Source organism: Bactrocera tryoni, unplaced genomic scaffold (assembly GCF_016617805.1).
Source record: "Bactrocera tryoni isolate S06 unplaced genomic scaffold, CSIRO_BtryS06_freeze2 scaffold_11, whole genome shotgun sequence".
NCBI classification, from domain to species: Eukaryota; Metazoa; Arthropoda; class Insecta; order Diptera; family Tephritidae; genus Bactrocera; species Bactrocera tryoni.
In genome coordinates, this window is record NW_024395824.1 from 11,448,232 (window position 1) to 11,469,782 (window position 21,551).

Consider the following 21,551-nt stretch of genomic DNA (forward strand, 5'->3'; position numbering starts at 1 on the left):
ATCTTTGAACAGGAGAATGATCCTAAACACAAGTCCAAAATTGTTAGTGAGTGGCTGTTATATCGAACACCAAAACTCCGGATAACCCTTCACAGACCCTCGACATTAATCCTATCGAGCATTTGGGGAGCACGTTTACCGCATAATCAGGCAGAAGGGTATTTCAAGCAAGGACGACCTAAATAAGGCTTTGATTGAAGAATGGAGCAAAATCTCCGCAGAATTTACGAAAAATGTTGCAGAATATATGCCTAGAAGAGTAAGTGAAGTCCAGAAGTTCAAGGGAAAGTAAACAAAATAATAAAATTAATATTAATTTAGTTTATGTACGTAGATTTGAACTTTACAGAACTCTGTTTACTTTTTTTTTACGCGAAAAAACGAGAGAATTTTTAGTTTAAATGAATTATTTTTGGCAGTATTTAGTTTTTGTTTATAAGGTGCGTTCCAAAGAAAACAGACAGTAGCAAACTTTTTGAAACTAGCGCCTCGTAGCGCCATCTATATGTCGACTGGTGCGTTAGAATCTGCTAACTGTATCGATTGTCCAGTGAGAATTTCATGACATTTCATCGATTGGAAATGAAGTTATTGCGTTTTAAGTGTCAGTATGTTTGTGTTATCGGTGCGAAAATGAGCTTCGAATAAAGCGCCATCATTAAATTTTGTTTTAAAATTGGTAAAACTTTTACCGAAACTTTATAAAACAAGTTTATGGCGATGATTGCCCATCTCGTAGCAGAGTGAACGAGTGGTTTCAACGTTTTCAAAGTGGTTGGGAGGACGTAAATGACGATCAACATATGGGCCAATCAAAATCCGTGATCACCGTAAGTTCCATGAAAACTGTGCGTGAATTCATCACAAATCAGCAGAAATCATCTTTGAAATTCATGGAAATAGAATAAACATCTAAAAAACATCGATCTATCGCATTTTGACCGAACATTTAGGCTTATGAAAGGTGTGTGCACGGTTTGTTCCGCACAAATTGATTGACGACCAAAAATTGCTCAGAATCTAACATTCGAAGGACATCATTAAAGACGTCAAAAAGGACAAATACTTCCTTTACAATATTTTGACTGGTGACGAAACGTGGTGTTTCCAATATAATCACGAAACGAAACGCCAGAGTGCTGAATAGAAGGCACCGGACGAGCCGAAACTCAATCTCGCATGGAGAAGTTAAAAATGAATACAATGCTGATTTGGTTTTATGATTCCAAAGTTATTGCCCACAAAGAATTTGTTCCATCCGGCCAAAACGTTAATGCGGTATTCTACCTTGGAGTTTTGAAGCGTTTGGTGCGCCGTATTCGACGTGTTCGCTCCGAATATCGCGAAGATGAAAATTGGCGTTTGTTGCACGTTGCCCGTCTCATTGATCGACGCTTGTGACCGAATATTTGACCAAAAATCATATTTTAACCATTAACCATTCCCCGTACTCACCTGATATGTCACCGTGCGACTTCTTCCTTTTCGGAAAAATGCATTTGCCCATGAAAGGAAAGCGTTATGCAGACGTGAGGCCATTGAAAAGGCTTGCACTGGCATACTGGCGGCCATACCGGCCAACGAGCTAAAACCCTCGTTCGACATGATTTTGAACCGTGCAAAAAGCTGTATTGAAGCAGAAGGAGACTATTTTGAATAAAATAAATTGATTTTGCCGAAAAAACCATTTGTTCCGTTTTTTTTAAGTTCTGTTTACTTTGGAACCCACATTGTATTATTTATACTAAGTGAAACTCTTATAATATAGGCATTGAATTCTATAATAAAACTTTTATTATTGTATTAAAGCTTGCGTTGTAATAAACAAATTGATATTGTTAGAACTGCCGTTTACTTTGTTTTGACGATTACAGTATATACATATAAATAGATTTAAGATATCTTAGCAATGGTAAAGGTTCATGCAAAAAATAGACCCTGTATACTTAGTATAGTGATTTCCGACATTCCAGTTCAGTTTTAACACGTGTGATATTTCCATGAAATTAAGTGGACAAGTTTCCATACAAATTTTAAAATTATATTAATGGCTTAGCTCTGAATATGAAACAAAAAAAATATATTTGTAAACCTCAAATACGTAATATTATGAATTTCGTTCCTCTGGTTGACGTTTTCCACATAAACTCAATACATTAAACTTTGATTCTTTCCTGTCTTATTTGAGGATGATTTTAAATAGATTATTGGCTGACCCGAAGTAAACTATAGAAATAGACATAAATGAGTTAATTACCTGTAACTTATTTTATTAAAAATCAAAATTTGGCTGTTTGTAATCTATTCACAAATTCGTGGAATATAGGGGTTTACTAGCTCCTGAAAGTATTTCCCCGGCTTCGATCGATGAAAGTTGCAAGAGAATAAAATGTTCGGTTACATCTGAACTTAGACCTAACAAACTTGTCATAAATATTTTCGAATAATATTTGGTTAATTTTGCCGATATATTTAAACCTGTATAAACGAATGTATTGATACCTATGTTCTAATAGTTTGTTTACTTTATAAACTTTCTTGAATGAATTTTTTAACAAAATCGCCCTCAAAATTAGATTCAGTAAAATCTCAAACCTTTTCTTGTCGAAAAAATCGTATATCTCGTACAGCTCATCCATCGACTCCGGCATACGGCGTTTCCAATGCGCAAAGGACCATAAATCTTCCGTATAACCATTCTCTCTGTTGTTGTTGTTGTTATAACGGTTATCAATCCCCGTCAGGATAGTAAGGGTTATCTGTGTTGTCGTCGACGTCATCTAACGGGAGGCCCAGGAAACGTGCTGTTTCGACGGTGTCGGACCAGAGGGAAAAGGGTGTTAGATAGGTGGGGTTGGTGGGGCATGCGAAGAGGTGGTCAGTGTCATGCGGAGACTCGTTGTTTAACCTGCTACAATATCCAGAACGAAGCTGCTCTAGGGTCGCTCGCGTTTCTCGCAGCAACTCGAGCTCTTCGACTGCGATGGGTGGTGGTTTGACTCCAAGAACGCCATTCACGGAAAGGGAATCGTTGAGGGTGTTGATGGTTCCACTGCGAATGGCGGTCACTACCTGTCGAAAGTCAGTTGCGTCCGAAGTCCGGTCGACGTAGTCAAGGAAAGACCTTTTGATGCTCCTAGGAGGCGGTTCCGCTCCAAGCAGATGGCTGCAAAGGTAATTTCTACGAAAACATCCCAGCAGGAACTGCTTGGAGAAGAGTTCATTACGCTCCTTAACTGGGAGCATAAGCGTCTCACTATGAAGGTTTTCGATGGTAGACATCAAAAGGCATCCCGTTGTGGTCCGGAGTGCAAACTTTTGGCAGGTCTGGAGTTACCTCATCTGCCTACCACTGCATCCAGGCGACCATATGGGTGCTGTGTAGTTAAGGACCGGTAGATCGATTGCCTTGTATGCTGCCAACAGCGTTTCTTTGTCCTTTCCCCATGTGCTGCTTGACTTGAGGATTTTGTTGCGGCTCTGTACCTTGGCGATAATCGCGGTCCTATGGGGAGTGAAGGAGCATAGGCTATCAAAGGTTACACTTAAAATCTTAGGGTTATTGACAGTCGGAATTTTGACGCCATCAACTGCAATATTAAGTTCAAGTCTGTACTCCTTCGTCCAGTTCGTAAAAATGGTCGCTGTGGATTTGGTGGTGGAAAGTGTGAGGTTCCGTGCAGTTAGGAAACGAGAAAGGTCAGAGAAGTAGTTGTTTACTTTCGAACACTTGCCATCGATTCCATTGCCCCACGTCAATATCGTGCAATCATCTGCGTACGAGGTTATGGAAAACCCCTCTGGTGGCTGCGGGAGTTTCGAGATGTAGAAGTTAAACAGTAACGGGAAGAGGACACCACCCTGCGGAATCCCCTGTTTAGTTCTTCTCAGTTTCGATGTTTCACCTCGAAATAGTACGGATGATTGTCGACCGCTGAGGTAGTTCATGGTCCACCTCTTCAGTCCTGGAGGGAGCGTAGTTTTCTCGACGTCCTGCAGTAGCGTTGTGTGGTTGACTGTGTCAAAAGCTTTCGACATGTCGTTCTCTCACAGGGTGGTTTCTGGTTGAGGCCACGAACTTTCTGAGCGTTTATGACGCTAAGTGCTGTGGTGGTGCTGAGCACTTTTCGGAATCCATGCTGGTATCTGGCAAGGCTCAGGTGGTGAGTGAAGGTCGGGAGTAGTAAGGCCTCAAGTGTCTTCACTACCGGGGAGAGGAGAGTTATCGGACGATAAGATTCCCCTTTGTTGGTGGGTTTCCCAGGTTTCAGTAGTGGGATCACTCTTCCGACTTTCCACACATCGGGTACTTGAACAGTGGTCAGCGACGGGTTGAGGACTTTGGTGAGATAACTTACTCCCGTCAAGCCTAGATGCCTTAGTATTACCATGACTTTGTCTACCGAAGGGTGCAGTGTAAACTGCCGGCTAAAATAGCTCGCGCACTTCCTCGGGTCCGAAGATGCATGACCATTGAATTAAACTTCAACTCGGTCGTCATGTCTCTTCGGGTTAGACAAAGCTTTGGCAGTAGCCCACAGCTTACTCACACCAGTGGAGAGGTTGCAGGACTTCAAGTGTTCTATCCATTTCGTCCGCTTATGATGATTTACCATACGACGATTCTCAAATTGAGATCCCTCATTCAGGGAACCCCGAGATCTGCATGGCGTAAGGTGTCGCGCTCGCTAGCTAAAACGGCTGCTCCGGCTGGAAAATTGGGGTGGATTTCCGCTATTCGACCATCTGTGATGAAGCTAGCGGTAGCTGCTGCGATGATCTTGCGGAATTGACGTTCGCCAACGCATGTGTAGGAATGAGTAGAGCGTTGAAGGTGCTTTCAGTAAATTCTGTGAAGCCGGCCCAGTTAGCTTTGTTAAAATTAACGAAGGTACGCTTGTCCACAGAAACGAATCGGGAGGTTTCTCGACCGAGATAATTATGGGCAGGTGATCTGATGCGAGAGTTAGCATAGGTCGCCAGGTTATGCTATTTATCAGACCACCACTAGCAATGGTAATATCGGGCGAGCTATTACAGGTGCCCATAACTCTGGTGGGGGCTTCGTCATTCATTGTGCAGAATGACGAATCGTCAATCTGTTCCGCCAGCTCCATCCCCCTACTATCATTCGACAGGTAGGAATGCCAAAGGTCGTGGTGCCCGTTAAAGTCGCCTAGTACCTAAAGGTTATCACCATGAAGTAGCGCACCTACACATGTTTGGGTGATATCCTGTACGACAACATGTGACTGGGGGGATGTATATATTAAATATTTCGAGATCGACATCGCCTGACCGGATAGCTATTCCCTGACATTCTAGGGGAGTATCCCTGCGGTCGACGTGCTCATCGATTAGACGATACTGCACGGTGTTGTGCAATATGAAGGCTAGGCCAGATCAGATCAGAAGATCTGAGCGGCTGTTTAGTTTGGTTTCTTGGACCGCAGCTATCGATACGCGTTCCCGATTCATAAGTCCAACTATCTCCTCGATCATACTTCCGTTACAGTTAAATTGGAGTACACAGGTTTGTCTCGGGTGTCCGTGGGTGATTCTGGGGGTGAGGGAGTGACGTGTAGATGGTATTTGTTGCAGCTGCTGAACCCGCGGGGGCGGTTGTCGCGCTGGGGTGTTGGTTGGCGACGCCACTGTTGTCGTTTGCGGGGGCAGACTCCTGCAGCATGGGGCAACGTACGACTCACGTGCGGTGCGCCGGCCGGAACACGCCGGGAATTGACACCAGCCAGTGCATGAATTGCACTTAACTGATGTACCATTCCGACGTATGACAGTCTGACACGCGGAACAGACTTGTGCGAGGAACCAAGAGTTGCCGATTGGTTCTCGCACGAGGATTGGAGCGGGGTGAAGGTTGGGGGGGGACAAGTCAGAGTGGGAGCTATGTTGCCTGTTTGAGCTCATGGGGACCGTGGAGGCTCCTCTGTTGCGGCGCAGCTCGCGAACTATGTGCAGATTGCACAGCCGTAGAGGCTAGTGTCGCAGTATTGCGTAGGCAACATGGGGCACGTAACTCGTGGTCCACTCCTTGTGAGCCTTCAGGCCTGAACAAGTCTTAAGATGGCTCCATCCATTGCATGTATTACACCTGACCAAGGTGAAGTTTGGATGGAGCCTTTTTGCGCAAACGCAGCAGAAAAATTCCTCAGGGCCCGGATTGAACTCAGTGCCAGCGCGAGTCAGGAGGATACGGAGCAACCCTGCTTTACGACATTGCTCTAATGACCACAAAGACAAATTAAAAGTCACCGATCCAAACGGGGATAGATCGCCAGCCCTTGGTCGGATGAAATCCCAGTCAATTCCGGTGCGTAGAACCGGCTGTCATGGTAATCGACATTCTCTCTCGTAGCCTTGGCTCATCAGATGTTGTCTTCTTCCATGCATCTGTAAGAGGATGAGTGACTTGTAGAGTTTGGTCTTTGTTCGTCGAGAGAGGACTATACTTCTCAATTGCCTATTTAGTCCGAAAAAGCACCTGTAGTCAAAAGTTAGTCTGCGTTGGATTTTGAGGTTGACTTTATTGTTGGTGTTAATACTGGTTCCAAGATAGACGAAGTGTACGTACGCCAGCAGCTGTACGCTCTTGTAGAAGATTGTACCTTCTCTATTTAGCTCTGCAGCTCGTTTTATTTTCTTCAGCAATAGATTGAAGAAGTTACACGATTTGGAGTCTGCTTGTCTGAAACCTTGATTAATATTTCAAGAATTCTACGCCGCAGTATTTTAATAGCTCTGCCGGCAATCCATCGGGCCCGCCGTTTTGTTGTTCTTCAAACGGGTAATTGCTATTCGAACTTCTTGGTCGGGCAATGGAACGTCCACTTCAACGTCATCGATTGGGTAATCGAGTTCACCCGTTACCCCTTCAACAGGGTGAAGAAGAGTTCCCTCCATAATTTCAGTATGCTCTGGGAATCACGCATTTTGCCCTCTCTCCGTTTTTGTATGCAAATGGGTCTCACTTCCCTCTTCAACTCTGGGTATCTATCCCATCCCGCAGGTGTTGTGGTCGATTGTAACGTAGGAGGAAGGTAGTCTGTTTTGTCTTTACTGCGACATGGCATTCCTAATCGTACCAGCTGTCCTTTTGTCTATTCCGAAAACCGATTGTTCCGTTTGCAGCTGTACGTAAGTCGTCCACAGTTTCCTTATACGGAGTTGCTGATGAGAGTTCTCAGAGAGCAGGAGTGCAAGTCGTGCAGAAAGTCGTTCGCCTGTCTGTTGTGATTGCAGCTTCTCGAAGTCGGACCTTCCTTGTTGACGTTGATTTGTTGATGCACAGAACCGTCTCTGTGCTTATCTTGGCAGTAACAAGATAGTTATAGATAGATAGGCGAAGTTAGGACCTCGGAAAGTACGCACTTTTAAAACACTGAAGACGTGTCTTCCGTCTATAACCTACACAACGGTTTTATTGGTGGTTTTTTGTTCCGGAGACAGCCAGGTAGCTCGATGAATTTTCCTTTGCTGGGATCTTGTCTACAGATAACCATATTACTGGCTATGACTGATTTAGTCAACCAAAGTATTACGTTTTTCTATAGAATAAATATTAATACTATAGAATAGAAAGAGGGGAGGCCTCCAGCATTATTATAATAGCAACTCAAATATATTATTTTTAAAAATTAACGACTTTTGGGTTGCTACTATTTATTATTTGCATGTCGTTATTTAAATATAGTAACGGACTGTTCCATATGTTATAATTATCAGTATGTTAGATGTCGCTTTTTGAAAGTAGCAACAGTCCAAATACCATAGCTTTTTTCAGAATTTTGTAACCAATCTACATTTAAACTGCAGCAATAGATTTATGACGGAGATGCTTCGAAGCTGACTCTACTCTGACTACGCAAGATAATTCATGTCGTGTGAAATTAACGGAATATCTGAAGCGTACAAAATGTGTTGGAAACTTCTCTTGCGTTCAGTGTAGATTTATATTACAACTAGCAGACCCGCCCACGTGTTGCTGTGGCTGAGTTTAACACAAATTAACATAACATTTTTATAACATATTTGATAAATACTTAAAATATTTTTATTTGATATATATACTCTAAATGTCTAATCGTAATAAATCACAGTTAATGTTCAATGAAGCGCCAATCGATGTACAATATTTTCTTCCTACTCGTGAACACGCCACGTATAATTGCCCATGGGAAAAACATGGATTTTCCAAGTCTAATCTACAAATAGACATTGTTTGGCCTTGAGATTTATTTATAGTCATCGCGAAAGCTAAACGAATGGGAAACTGTAGTCTTTTAAATGGTATGGGAGAATCGGATGATATCATCGGAATACGTGGTAACAAAACAATTTCTCCTTTAAACTTTCCTGTTGTTGTTGTTGAATGTCGTTCCCACGACAGTCGGGTCTACGTAACCGGAACGGACCCGGATTTTTATCCGGCCAAAGACTGTCAACTCGGCAGAATTCTGCCGCTAAAACTTTCCTGTCAAAATAGTTGCTTCAAGAACGTTTCCAGTAATTCATTTGATCACCAAATGTGTGCCGTTGCATAGTTAAGGAGGGTTTAAATCACGCAGTAAAATAATCGATGATCCAATTTTCAATCGTAGTTTGTGTGGTGGCATTCCTGATATGTCTAAAGAATTTAAAAATTCAATTGGGAAATTCACTGTCTCGTTTTCTTCTACAGTAGCATCGAATGACATTAAATCACCTGGTAATAATTGTTGTATCTGGTAGTTAATCAGCTAAAATTTTTATTATTGTATTTGCACCGTTTTTCAACACACTATTATTTAAAATAGTTACACAAATTTCTATAAAAATTAAATTTAATTGAGAATTTCCACCTGTGTGTTCCACCACAAGTTAGCAAATAAACCAGCTGTAGAATTTCAGTTAAACGAAAAGTCTCCACTTGTTGTAATTGGTGCTTTTGTTGTGGGTTGTTTTCCACTTGGAGAAAAATACCCAGCTGTTCGCATAGGGTTGCAAAGTCTTTAATGTTTTTTGTTTGTTTTTTCAATGATGAGTGTGCAATAAAAAAAATACAGTGGAACTTCCCTAACTCGAATGTCCAAGGGACAGAAAGTAGAGTTCGAGTTACGGAAAATTCGAATTAAGGAAAATACACTAAGTTGAGTTCAAATTTATTTACATATGTATGTATGTACATGTTTATTTAAAAAGACAGTTTGTAATACATATGTAGTATATAAATAAATATATATAAATTCTTATTGGAAAAAATTGGTAATTTTTTTTTTGTTTAAATACGGACCATTTCTCTTTCTCTATAAAATGTTTCACAAATGTTCACATTGGGCACATTTTCTTTTGACGAAGTAAAATTTCTTAGGGTCTGGATAGCAGAATACGCTTGATTAAATGTGGGTATAGTTTCAGTTGTTGTTTCAAACTCGCTTTCACTAGAGACTTTCTCCTCTAAGTCTGAAACAATAGATTGTTTCTGTTGAACAATGCTACATTTTACAAATTTTACTTTAGACTTACCTTTTCCAGAAGGAACTAGATTTTCCATGACGCTATCTAAAATGTCTTTATCTGTTGGGAATCCCATTGTTTGCACATCATCGTCAATATCGACGTAATCATCAAAAGACACATTACCGGTTCCCATTGCCGTTCGATATGTAGTCCAAATTTGTTTCAATTCAGACAATGGAAGATCGTCTTCTTCATCCCAGTCATCCGTAGTAGCATTCTGCATTAACTCCCCTTTAGCAAAACCAGCCTTTCTAAAACAATTGCTTATTGTTTGTGGTTTTACACCCAAATTCCAGGTTTTGTTTAGATCCCTGATTGCATCAAGTAACGACACAGTCGTAGGAGTTGGTTCTTCCATATGGGCCAAAACTTTCATCACAATTCGTTTTCTATAATTTTGCTTGAGATTTTGAGTAAAATCTTGGTCCATTGGTTGTAGAACAGACGTCAAATTAGGAGGAAAATATTGCAGTTTAATGTTTTTTAAATTTGCTTGTACATTTTTAGGATGTGCGGGACAATTGTCAACGATCAGTTGTATTTTCCTATTTTGGGCAACAAAGACTTTATCTAGATTTTTGAGCCACTTATCATAAATTTCACTTGTAATCCACGCTTTTTTGTTGTACTCATAGTCCACATCAAGTGATTTTATACCCTTAAAACAACGTGCTTGCAACCATAACGGTAATTCTCTCCTTGCTGTTTTTGCCACCAAAGCATTTTTGACCTTTAAAGGCTAATGTTTTATTGGGTAAATATTAAAAAAAAAATGCCCGTTTTATCTGCATTAAAAATATCATTTTCGTGGTATTGTCTGAATAAATCTGGCAAAACGTTTTTTTTTCCAATCTTCACTAGACTGTAAATCGGCTGAAGCACTTTCTCCACCAATCGACATTTGTGCGATATTATGCCTTTTTTTTAAATTTATCTAACCACCCTACACTAGCAGAAAAATTTTCGCGACCCAAAGTAACCGCAAATTCTTTAGCTTTTTCTCTGATTAAGGTTCCCGAGAGAGGAAGATTTTTCTCACGTGCGGTAGTAACCCACTTAAGCATAGCTTGATCAACGTCATTATTGACGCAAGTTGTAATACTTTTTCGTTTGGAGTTAAAGTTATAGTCACCTTTTTGTTCTAAAAGTTTGTCTTTGTTTTTCAAAATGGTTGATAACGTATTAGGAGGAATCCCAAATATTTGTGCAATGTTTTTTTTTTTTGTTTTCGCCCTTTTCTACCTCGGCAATTAGTTTTAACTTTTCCTTAAGCGTTAAACACTTTACACTTCGTTTTGATGTCATTTTAGTCCAATATCACTACAAAAATTGACAATTTGCACCACCGTTCTAACAACAACTGATACAATCTTATGTAAGTGCGTGCGACGCTTGCTAAGAAATTTAAAATACAAGTCGTTATCTGTCGCCGACTCGCAGCTCGGTAATTCCCCGAAATTGCGGTAGGTGTTTCCCCGAAAAATTCGAGTTACGCTTGTTTACCGCCGCAGTTTCTGTGACATTTAGTTCGTATTTTGTTCTTAAGGAAATTCGATATAGAGAACATTTCGAGCTACGGAAGTTCGAGTTAGAGAAGTTTCACTGTAATTGTAAAGCAGTACAGTCAAAATCAGTTTTTTTTATAAATCAGCTAAAATATATTGCTTTTTTAACTTACAATGTTTTACGTTTAATTTAAGTTTACATTCATAATTTGTAATTTAATTAAACTTATTTGTGCTGGTAACCTTTCTCTTTATGTGCTTATACGCTGTGCATAACACTTTTCCAATTGGAAAATAACCGTAGGTTCATGTCGTTGCTAAATTTTGCATGTTGATACATGTTGAGAAAGAAGTTATTTACAGCGGATTTACGCAAAACCAGGTCATTATTAAATAGTTTTTCATGAAATATGATATAAATAAATGCATACATGCATCTCCTAAATAGTAATTCCTGCATACACACCACCTGTGGCCATCGAATGGCATCCACATAGGGTATTGTAGTAAACTACCTGCCGCATACAATACTGCGCTGTTGGCATTTAATTTTGGTAAGCGTTCAGTGTTGTCGGTGTTGTTTTTGTGACAGCTGAAAATTATAAATTTTTAATTTAATTTAATTTAATTTAATGTCAATGAATTTCACTGTTCTCTGATTTTGTAGATTATATATTTGGCTGTATTTATGTAACTGTAAATTAGAAGTAAAACAAAATGTTAATTATTAATTGTGGAGACGATAAAGTTGTAGCTTATAAGTACAAAACGTTTGTATTTTTAACATATCTGTTGAATACTTACTCAATCCAATCAATAATTAGCGACATCTGTTAGAATCTTTTTGAGCTAACAAATAATACAAATAATTTGCAATAATATAATATTGCGAGTATAAATTGAGATGTAAGCTATCCTATCATCTAAGTTGGACCAAATTACATGTATATGCCAACTTTCATGAATATCACTGACTCGTTTTTGAGTTCATTCGGAACATACACACGGGCACTGGATTTTTATATAGTATTAAGATAGAGAACACTGGATGTGCATAAAAAAGAAATCTCCATTAGAATTCTGTGAAAATGGTACTTTAAACATTAATAACAGCAAGTCAGGTTTAGACAATATTCATTCTATTTTTTTTTTAATAGACAAACTATGTATTTTTTAAAAATATTGTAATGCGTGAGTTTATACAGCCGACATTAACAAACAATGTTAAGGAAAGTTGTTAAATAGTGTTAACAAAAGCTAAATATGTTATATGAATAAAGGGCAGTGTTATTAATCAGTACTAAAGGGAAATGTTCCATGAATAAAAAATCATGAATTTCAAAAGATTGCACCATTATGGCTTCGTGAAAGTAGTGGTTGTGAATGCAGAAAAGTGTTCCACGACTAAAAAGGGTTTTAATTGCGTCGACAGTTATATGAACAGAGATAGAAAGAGCTATCCGTACAGGTTTCTGAATAACAAGATACAATATTGCAAAATTCGTCTAACCCAAAACTTGTGTCAATGAACAATCAGAGTGATACACAGCCTCCTAACCAAAAATGTGAAGTCTTAGTTAATACGTCTAAGATGCACTTTACCAAAAGAGGAATGAAACAGGATAACTTACTTCCACTCAATAATTCGTCTTATCAGATGATTACTCACCAGGAAAAAAGTACCTCACGTCAACCCAGCGGTGTCTCTAATAGTAGCGGCGGTTCGTCGCCAACGGACTTACCTTCGAATCATGCTAATGTGATTTTTCAAGAGGCGCAACTTCAGAATGGTATTGCAAGTAAATTGACATCGTCCAATGAGGCACGCCGCCAGAGTTTCTTAACTCACAGAGCCAACAATGGAGAAGATCACGTATCGCAAGATTCTCAACTCATTGCAAAAGGTGAGTAAAATACTTAGCAGTATGCATCCGAAAAAATATTATAAGTACGCTAGTTAATAGAATCGAATAACACAGACGTTTCTCGTTCAAATCAGGCATTGTCAATTGCCACAGCTTATGTATGTATGCTTTATACTTTGTAAAAAAAATCCCAAAATTCAAAAACATTCTTTGGCGCCGTGATCTCATGGTATGTACGGATGGAAAAGGTTCTCAAGATTAAAAAATCTAATCACCTCGGACTTACAGTTTTCGAAATTTTTGTTATAAAATTTCAAAAATTATGATAATAATGCACGCTATTTCACTTTGTTTAAAACACTTTATATACACTTTTTAATTAATATATTTATAATTACACATTGAAATACGGCTAGATACAAAATAATAGCACCTCGCCGGCAATAAATGTATGACAAACAAAATCTTGGAATTGTTTAACTATCTAGACGTTACATTTTATAAAATACTCAGCATAACAAAAAGGCTTATTATTAAATTAAAATTAGAATTTAACAACACTAAAAGAAGTTGCCATATATTAGCTGTCCACTACAAGAAATGCACTCTGTCAAAAAAATAGGATCTCCACTTCAATTTTGATAAACAAAATAGAATAATAAAGCTGTATAACAAAAACTTCTATCGAGCGTATTGTGTGAAAGATGAAAGCCCACCGTCAACTAACTGATTGGACCTTATCAGTGTGGCTTCAGACCTTGCAAATCAGCAACCGACCAGATATTCACCATATGCCAAATTTTGGAAAAGACCCGTCAAAGGAGAATCGACACACACAACCTCTTCGTCGATTTCAAAGCTGCTTTCGACAGCACGAGCTGCCTTTATGCCACGACGTCTGAATTTGGTATCCCTGCAAAACTAATACGGCTGTGTAAAGTGACGTTGAGCAAGACCAAAAGCTCTGTCAGGATCGGGAAGGACCTCTCCGAGCCGTTCGATTCCAAACGAGGTTTCAGACAAGGCGACTCTCTATCGTGCGACTTCTTCAACCTGCTGCTGGAAAAAATAATTCGTGCTGCAGAACTTAATCGAGCAGGTACAATCTTTTATAAGAGTGTACAGCTGCTGGCGTATGCCGATGATATTGATATCATCGGCCTTAACACCCGCGCCATTAGTTCTGCTTTCTCCAGACTGGACAAGGAAGCAAAACAAATGGGTCCAGCAGTGACCGAGGGCAAGACGAAATATCTCCTGTCATCAAACAAACAGTCGTCGCACTCGCGACTTGGCTCTCACGTCACTGTTGACAGTCATAACTTTGAAGCTGTAGATAATTTCGTCTATCTTGGAACCAGCGTAAACATCACCAACAATGTTAGCCTGGAAATCCAACGCAGGATAACTCTGGCCAACAGGTGCTACTTCGGACTGAGTAGGCAACTGAGAAGCAAAGTTCTCTCTCGACGAATAAAAACCAAACTCTATTAGTCACTCTTAATTCCTGTCCTGCTATATAATGCAGAGGCATGGACGATGACAACATCTGATGAGTCGACCTTACGAGTTTTCGAGAGAAAAGTTCTGCGAAGGACGTGCGCGTTGGCCACGGCGAATATCGCATTCGATGGAACGATGAGCTTTATGAGATATATGACGACATTGACATAGTTCAGCGAATAAAAAGACAGCGGCAACGCTGGCTAGGTCATGTTGTCCGAATGGATGAAAATATTCCAGCTCTGAAAGTATGCGACAAAGTGCCCGCCCGGGGAAGCAGAGGAAGAGGAAGACCTCCACTCTGTTGGAAGGACCAGGTGGAGAAGGACCTGGCTTCGCTTGGAATATCCAATTGGCGCCACGTAGCGAAAAGAAGAAACGACTGGCGCGCTGTTGTTAACTCGGCTATAATAATATAATAAAAACATGTATTCATTTTACAGTATTTCAACCATCAATCATCAATTACATAAACAAAACTTGATTCTAAAACTTTGTTATAGCGGTAAATCGTGCCTGTGGAGATAACTAGTTTCTGATATCTTTCCACGGGAATCGCCTTCTAAGCCCGCTCAATAGTAGACTATAGATAGTTAGATAGGTAATAATGAGGTATTGAACTGCGACGTAGGGTCTATTTTGCCCTATTTTATATCACATATGGTCACCAAGGTCCAGCATCCTGAATAATTCTAGGAGCCTGTGTGGTGATGTTATCCCTTTCCATGTAGATGGAACCCATGGCCTTAAGCCAGCTTCCACAAACTGGACAATCCAGAATCAGATGTGCTGGTGTTACCTCTTCCAAGTCGTAGAACCTGCAGTTTGCGCAAGGGGTTATCCCCATGTTGGACAAGTGCTTCCTGACCTTAGCATGGCGCATTCCTGTTGCTTGCTACCAGTACTGTTTCCTCTAAACTCTTTCCTCCGTGCAGTGCAGCTCCTTAAGAGTGTGGGACCCCATTGCGATGCTTGGTTCTGGTCCCGTCATTTTAGACGCTGCCACAGAGCGGGCTAGTTCGTCGGCTAGCTCATTTCCGGCTACCCCTTTATGCCCCGGCACCCAAATTAGGTGTACACTGATAATCGGTTCAACATTTCTATGCACTCCTCTACTAAAAACGATTTAATCTCATATGCTATAATCGCTTTTAGTGTCACTTTACTCTCGTTAAGAATGGTGATACCCTGGTTGCCATAGTTGCGGTGGAGATGGAGCTCCACGCACTGACTTATAGCAAAACTTCTGCTTGAAGAATGCTTGAAAAAGGTCCCATTGGTATAGATATCAATCCAGGCGATTTGGCCTACTTGCGACCAATGGTGGGATTAGGTCGAATGATGGCCATTGGCTAATAGTAGGCTAATGCAAGGACGAAGTCAGAACCTTCCTTTTCCTTCACCTACGCCGCCAAAAGATCCTGCGTTAGAAACTCTGAAATACAGAAAAAGTCTAAATCGGTTCTAACTGCTACACAAATACCTCTCTTCTATAAACCCATGGTTCCTGGATCGAGAAGAATGCCAGGTTATCCGAGTTGACTTTCCTCGAGACAGGTCTTCGTCCTCACCATCCTCACCAATCTGCATCTCCAACCTGTCTAGGAGCTCCTGAGTGGAGGGTAGCGCCCCTTCCTACTCGTTGGGAGACTCGTGCCGCTCTCCTTCAACCACAGCGGCAGTCGGTGTCGGAGTGAGTCACCACCTTGCTGAACCGGAAGTTCAGCCGGAACCCCTTCTGGCGGATGAATTTGTAGCAATCATAGTTTAGCGTTGAGGGGCGGTGCAAGAGGGCACGTCATCGTCGTCACGCGCATGCTTCTGCTGTATAGTCCAAATTAACGACATTTTCTCTCGACCGTATGGCAACATCACGTTTTGCAAAATATCAACATATGCATGCTGATTTATCATAGTTTTAAACCAATGAACTAAAAACTATAGTAAGAAAAACCGGCCTTACCATAATACTGAGAATGCCGTCCCGTATTGTTCTTATTGTATATTTCGGCATACATTGTAAAACTAGCATTGTCATGCGGTGTTATCCGCGGTTCATTACGGGAACTAAACTTAACTAACAGCAAAACTAATGACTGTTCATTCCAAAAAATCACATTGCAGAACTTGTTGTCTGCGTCAATAAAATGATTACAGTTGTCCATGGGAGAAGCAAGGGGTGCAAGGGTAAATTGTAAGCGTTTGGCGCATCGAGGTTACGCGTCAGTATGATAGGCACACCAACTGAGAGTTTGAACTTGTGGGAGGATATCACAGACAGGTCGAGAGAATTTAAGAACTCTAAAGTGTATATAGTTGCGTTATCAGTTGTCATCGCCGTCCTCAAGCAACCTCAATTGAGATGTAGGTCCTCACTTCAGCTGGAACCAGCTCTAATATTATTTTTTTCTACTAATTTTGGTTTGGGCGCTATGATATCTCTTTCGCGCAACCACTTCTCGCTAGCCAGGTTTTCCTGTAAACTCAGAAATACCTCAATAAGGTTATCTTCTGAGCTAACAACATTGCTAAATGGGCTGTCAAAAGTTAAATGACCGTTCGTATCCGTCGATGAGACAACCTCGAGAAGTGCTTGTGGGAGAATCCACACTCGTGATCATTAAAGAGCTTAAAGATAGTTTTCAGCTGTATTTACTCCTTTAGCTCCTTAGCCCACAACGGCGTAGCCTTGAGGCATGCGTTTACTCGCCTGCCGCTGTACCTCGCTTGATATTTGGCGACAACTGCCGAAAATCACCTACCAGCAAGATGATTACTCCACACATCAAGATTCGATTGCTCCGATTGTCTTTCACGATCCAGTGCTTCGATAAATTTGCACCATTGTAAAAGAGCACCGTGACGTATAACTTTTGATGATATTGCAAATGAGCAATTCTTCAGCGGGAGTTTAAATACTGAGTGTGCGATTCCGTCACCACTTAACAAAGTTGTGGTTATTCCGAAGGAGGCAAAAGATAGCGCAACTGTTCAAGCAGAAAGTTTAGCACGGAAGTTTGGTGGCCTTGTTTGCTAGCTACGCGATTTCTCATTAAATTGAAAATTTGTTTCAGGGCCCATAGTAGCAGGAGGGACTTTGTTTGATTGACTTGAATTCCCATAGTCGCACTATCATAACCAAGTTGACCTCTGACGAAATCAGTGGGCAGCTCATCAGTTCTTTGTGAAGCAGCTTTACTGAAACCAGGCAGTAATTTTCCAACCACCGCAAAATTTTACCCTCAATATCGTTTAGCGCTTCGTTAAAAATAATGTCATCGTGTACTAGTGTTATCTCTTTGTATGTCTTCTGATAACGAGTTTTTATATTTGTCCCACAATTGCCGGAGGTTGGAGAGTACGCATGTGCTTATAATCTCAAAGAGCACTCTCAACATGGTGATCCCAGTGGCCTGACGTCCTCAAGCAACCTCATCGTCTCACATGCCTCTCAGAAAGTGGCATTTTCTTTCAAATCTACGATTTTGGGCGCTTGAAAATTAGTAGGACCTTGGATTCTAGTCAGCAGCAACCGTACACAATAACACTCAAATTGTGTTATGTGTATGGTATAAATTCTACCCAGGGCATCTGAGGCTTTCATACCAAGCCATCCGTCGACGGGTGCGCCATGTACGCGACGTTTCCGCTTTTTTCGTGACGCATTCCACGTGTAATACCTTGGCACGTCTACATAGAACAACGTCCGAGTAAATTCGTCTTCCTATCACAGGCGTGGAAAATGCTGTGAGGGTTGTAATATGCGGTGTTGCAACTCGGTCTCTCAGGTTTGCCTTTGTAAAATACACACGCTCATCTTTTAGGAGGTGCACATTAAGTTGGGTCACTGTTGGGTGTCTTTCATTAACGGTAAGTCGAGCATTGTACATGCTGCTTCCTTACATCTTACATATCGGCCCGCTCGAAACTTCAGAACCTCAACCTTTATGTCGATCGTACCGTTACTCTGCTATCTCATGATGACAATGGCCTGGTCACTGCCCTTATATATTTATGTTTATACCCATTATATATGTTTGTATTTATACCTATTATACATACACTAGGTAGAAAAAGTCTCCGCTCACTAGGTGCAAAATCTTTTAAACTGAGAGGAAAGTTTGACCATTTAATAGATTTCAAAATTTGTTTTTGGTTTTATTAAATGATATCTTTTTCTTTAAAAAAATATGTTTTTTTCTGATAATTCAATAAAAAAAATAAACAAAGCTCAATAACATTTTAAAAACCAATTAACTAAGGCAAACAATTCTCCGCTCATCGAACAAAACAATAGCATATGAAGTAATTATAAAAACTTCAAAAGCTGGTGAGGTAGGCTCAAAACTTTAGAACTTATGCTAGAGTTTAGGCATGGAATGTACTAATTTCCTCGTTTCTTCTGCCGATATTTTACTCTATTCATCCAATATAACGGTCTGGAGCATTTCTTTGCTGGTTATCGTATGTGTGTGGATTTTGCGCTCCAATAGAGCCCATAAATGCTCTATTCTATTGAGGTCAGGAAATTCTGGTGGTGAATATAGCTGTTTTGGAGCATGTACAGTAGCCAAAGACAAACAAGTTCATTGTCCTGTTGGAAGCAAATCACGTTTGGCAACCCTAATTTGTCAGCATGTTGCTTCACTTCGATTAATGCTGATTAATTTAGAAAAATTTACACAAAAATTGCAGTATTTTTCTTTTATTCGTTTAGTATATATTATTGACAACAACGCACAAAAAATCAACATGTCTTCATAGCGACGAAACTACAATAAACTAATGTAATAAGCAGTGAGCGGAAACTTTTTCTGCTTATTCTGTGTTAGTTAAAAAGTGCCGTTAACATTGAAAAAGCACATAGGAATTCCATGAAATTTGGCGACTGTAATGCTATTAGTATGCGCATCTGATATTGTAATAAGAATTAAAAAACCACATATATTTTATAAATATTTTTTATTAAAACTCATTCCACAAATTAGTGAGCGGAGACTTTGTCTGCCTAGTTTATGTGTATTTTATATATTACATAAATTAATTATAAATCGGATGCATCCGAGAACGTCATCTGTCTGTTCGGGTCAACGTTATTTCTAATGGGCATCCCCGTCACTCCCCGCGGTTCGGCTTCAAGACAAGCGACTGAACGCGCGAGTTAATCACAATTGATTCACTTTTGTTATGTACTTTGCACCGTCAGGGCAAGTTCTTTTATTAATACAAAACTAAGACTAAATACATTTTTATAATTTAGTGCTATTTATACTACTTTATGGTACTACTTTCTATTTGCTGTCTGCTATATTATTTGAAGATATACACACTATCTACAGTCGATTGTTTGTCGTTACGAACAGTCCCAAGAGAATAGCGTGTAGGAGATAACACTCGTTATGTGTGATACCATTTCTATTTCACACCATATATTGGAATTGCTTATCACTATTTGTTTATGCGTCGTTCGACATAAACAAGAGATGTTTTGGTTTTTTTGTGAAATGAAACGTTCCTTAACTCGCGTGTGTTAACTTATGAATTGGGAGTCATTTTAAGTATCACGTTTTAATTGAAATAGTTATGTACAAAGTTCCCCATACATTATCCGCGAATTTCTTCGTTTGTCCATTAAAATAAGATATTTTCTCGCAGTAAACTTTATTAAAAAGGATCTAGCCATTTAGTCGTGAAGAAGTAACAAACATGTACACTCATAAACTTTCGCCTTTATAATAGCAATGTAATCAGATCAGATTCCTCGGTCACCAAACAAAACGAGCTTGCGCTCGTCAGTCCAAAGAATGTTGCGCCACCTTTCAGCTAGCTAAGTGGAATGTTGCAAACTGCATGTGCATATACACTAGGCATCATAAGTATACCCTTCTTTAAAAATTAAACATTTATTTCACAGAATGTGTAAAAGAATCGCCAAAATAACTGAAATTCTCCATAAACGGTATTAGCCGTAGAAAGCTAAGATGTTGGCGCCACAAATTCTTTTGCACAGTCAGACGACTCCACTGATAACGGCATTTTTGTTACTGCAGCTTTGTAATGCGTGCGTCAAAAGTGTACGCTCACTATAATTCGGTTCAGGCTATCGTAGCCACAGTATGTTGAATTTAATAACAATGTTTATTGCATAAATCTTATATACTGGGTTGTCGAAAAAGTCTTTTCGTATTTCTAATCAAACTACAACTTATTTTTTTTTTACATTCATACTAATAAATAAATAAACAAATGTCTACCATTTTTGGTCGACCACTTTTTGCCATTTTTCCGCTGGAGACAGTATTCCACCAGTGTAAAACTTTCATCAATGTAAATAGAAATTTCCAGAACGGAAGCGAGCGAACCATTTATGTGCTACACGAACAAATCAAAATATATGTAGCTAATTTCTTCATTATTTTCACTCATTTTTGAACAGCTGTAACTTTTTTTCACCATGTGATTGGTAGTACAATTGAGCACATTGACAAAATACGAAAAGACTTTTTGGACTACCCAATATTATACATATAGATTTTCACTGGTTTTTTATTTATATTAATCATGGTTTCAAAAAGAAAGGAAACAGACGTTAGCGAAAGACAAATTATTATACAACTGCAGAAGGAAGGTCAAAACTAACGACAAAAAGCGAGAATTGTAATTTGCATTTACTCGCAAAAGTAAGTGAGTACGTACGTCAACATGCCTTAGAAAAGGTAATGAAAGTAAAATTTGTATCTTCGGCATCAAAGGATCAAAAATTGTTTGGGAAAAACAGGGACAGCGCTTAACAAAGGAAGTTTGTTTCCCACCGTCGAGTATGGTGTTGGAGGAGTAATGATTTGGGGGTGTATGGCAGTCGGTGGCGTTGGAAAGTTCTAATTTATTGAATCCACTATGGATAGGTTTGCATATTTGGATATTTTAAAACACAATGTACGGCAAAGCATTTAAGAGTTTGGGTTTGACAATAAATGTTTTTTCCAATACGACAACAACCCTAAACTTACGGCCGAAATTGTCATGATTACTTTACGACGTACCTAAACTACTGCCATCGCCAGATATCCAACCAGTTGAACACCTTTTGGCGTTATTGAAGCGAAATACTATATTGGGAAGCACATAATTACAAGAAAATCTTTATTGAAAGAAGTCATTA

At 39.7% G+C, this 21,551-nt stretch overlaps 1 protein-coding gene and 1 pseudogene across 3 annotated transcripts in view; one reads left to right on the forward strand and one right to left on the reverse strand.

Annotated features, from left to right (window-relative positions):
- LOC120779468 (probable cation-transporting ATPase 13A3) overlaps positions 1–21,551 on the forward strand; it is a 102,986-nt gene that overhangs the window by 19,122 nt on the left and 62,313 nt on the right. Inside the window, exon 2 of one of the 3 annotated variants that reach the window (XM_040111732.1) lies at positions 12,454–12,925. In XM_040111732.1, the coding sequence (XP_039967666.1) occupies positions 12,547–12,925 (379 nt within the window). In that variant the 5' untranslated portion in view covers positions 12,454–12,546. Of the gene's footprint in view, positions 1–12,198; positions 12,926–21,551 lie in introns of those variants that run through there. The other 2 variants (XM_040111731.1, XM_040111734.1) reach the window with 2 other exon arrangements.
- The window catches only part of LOC120779773, a 35,327-nt pseudogene continuing 16,953 nt past the window's right edge, over positions 3,178–21,551 (reverse strand).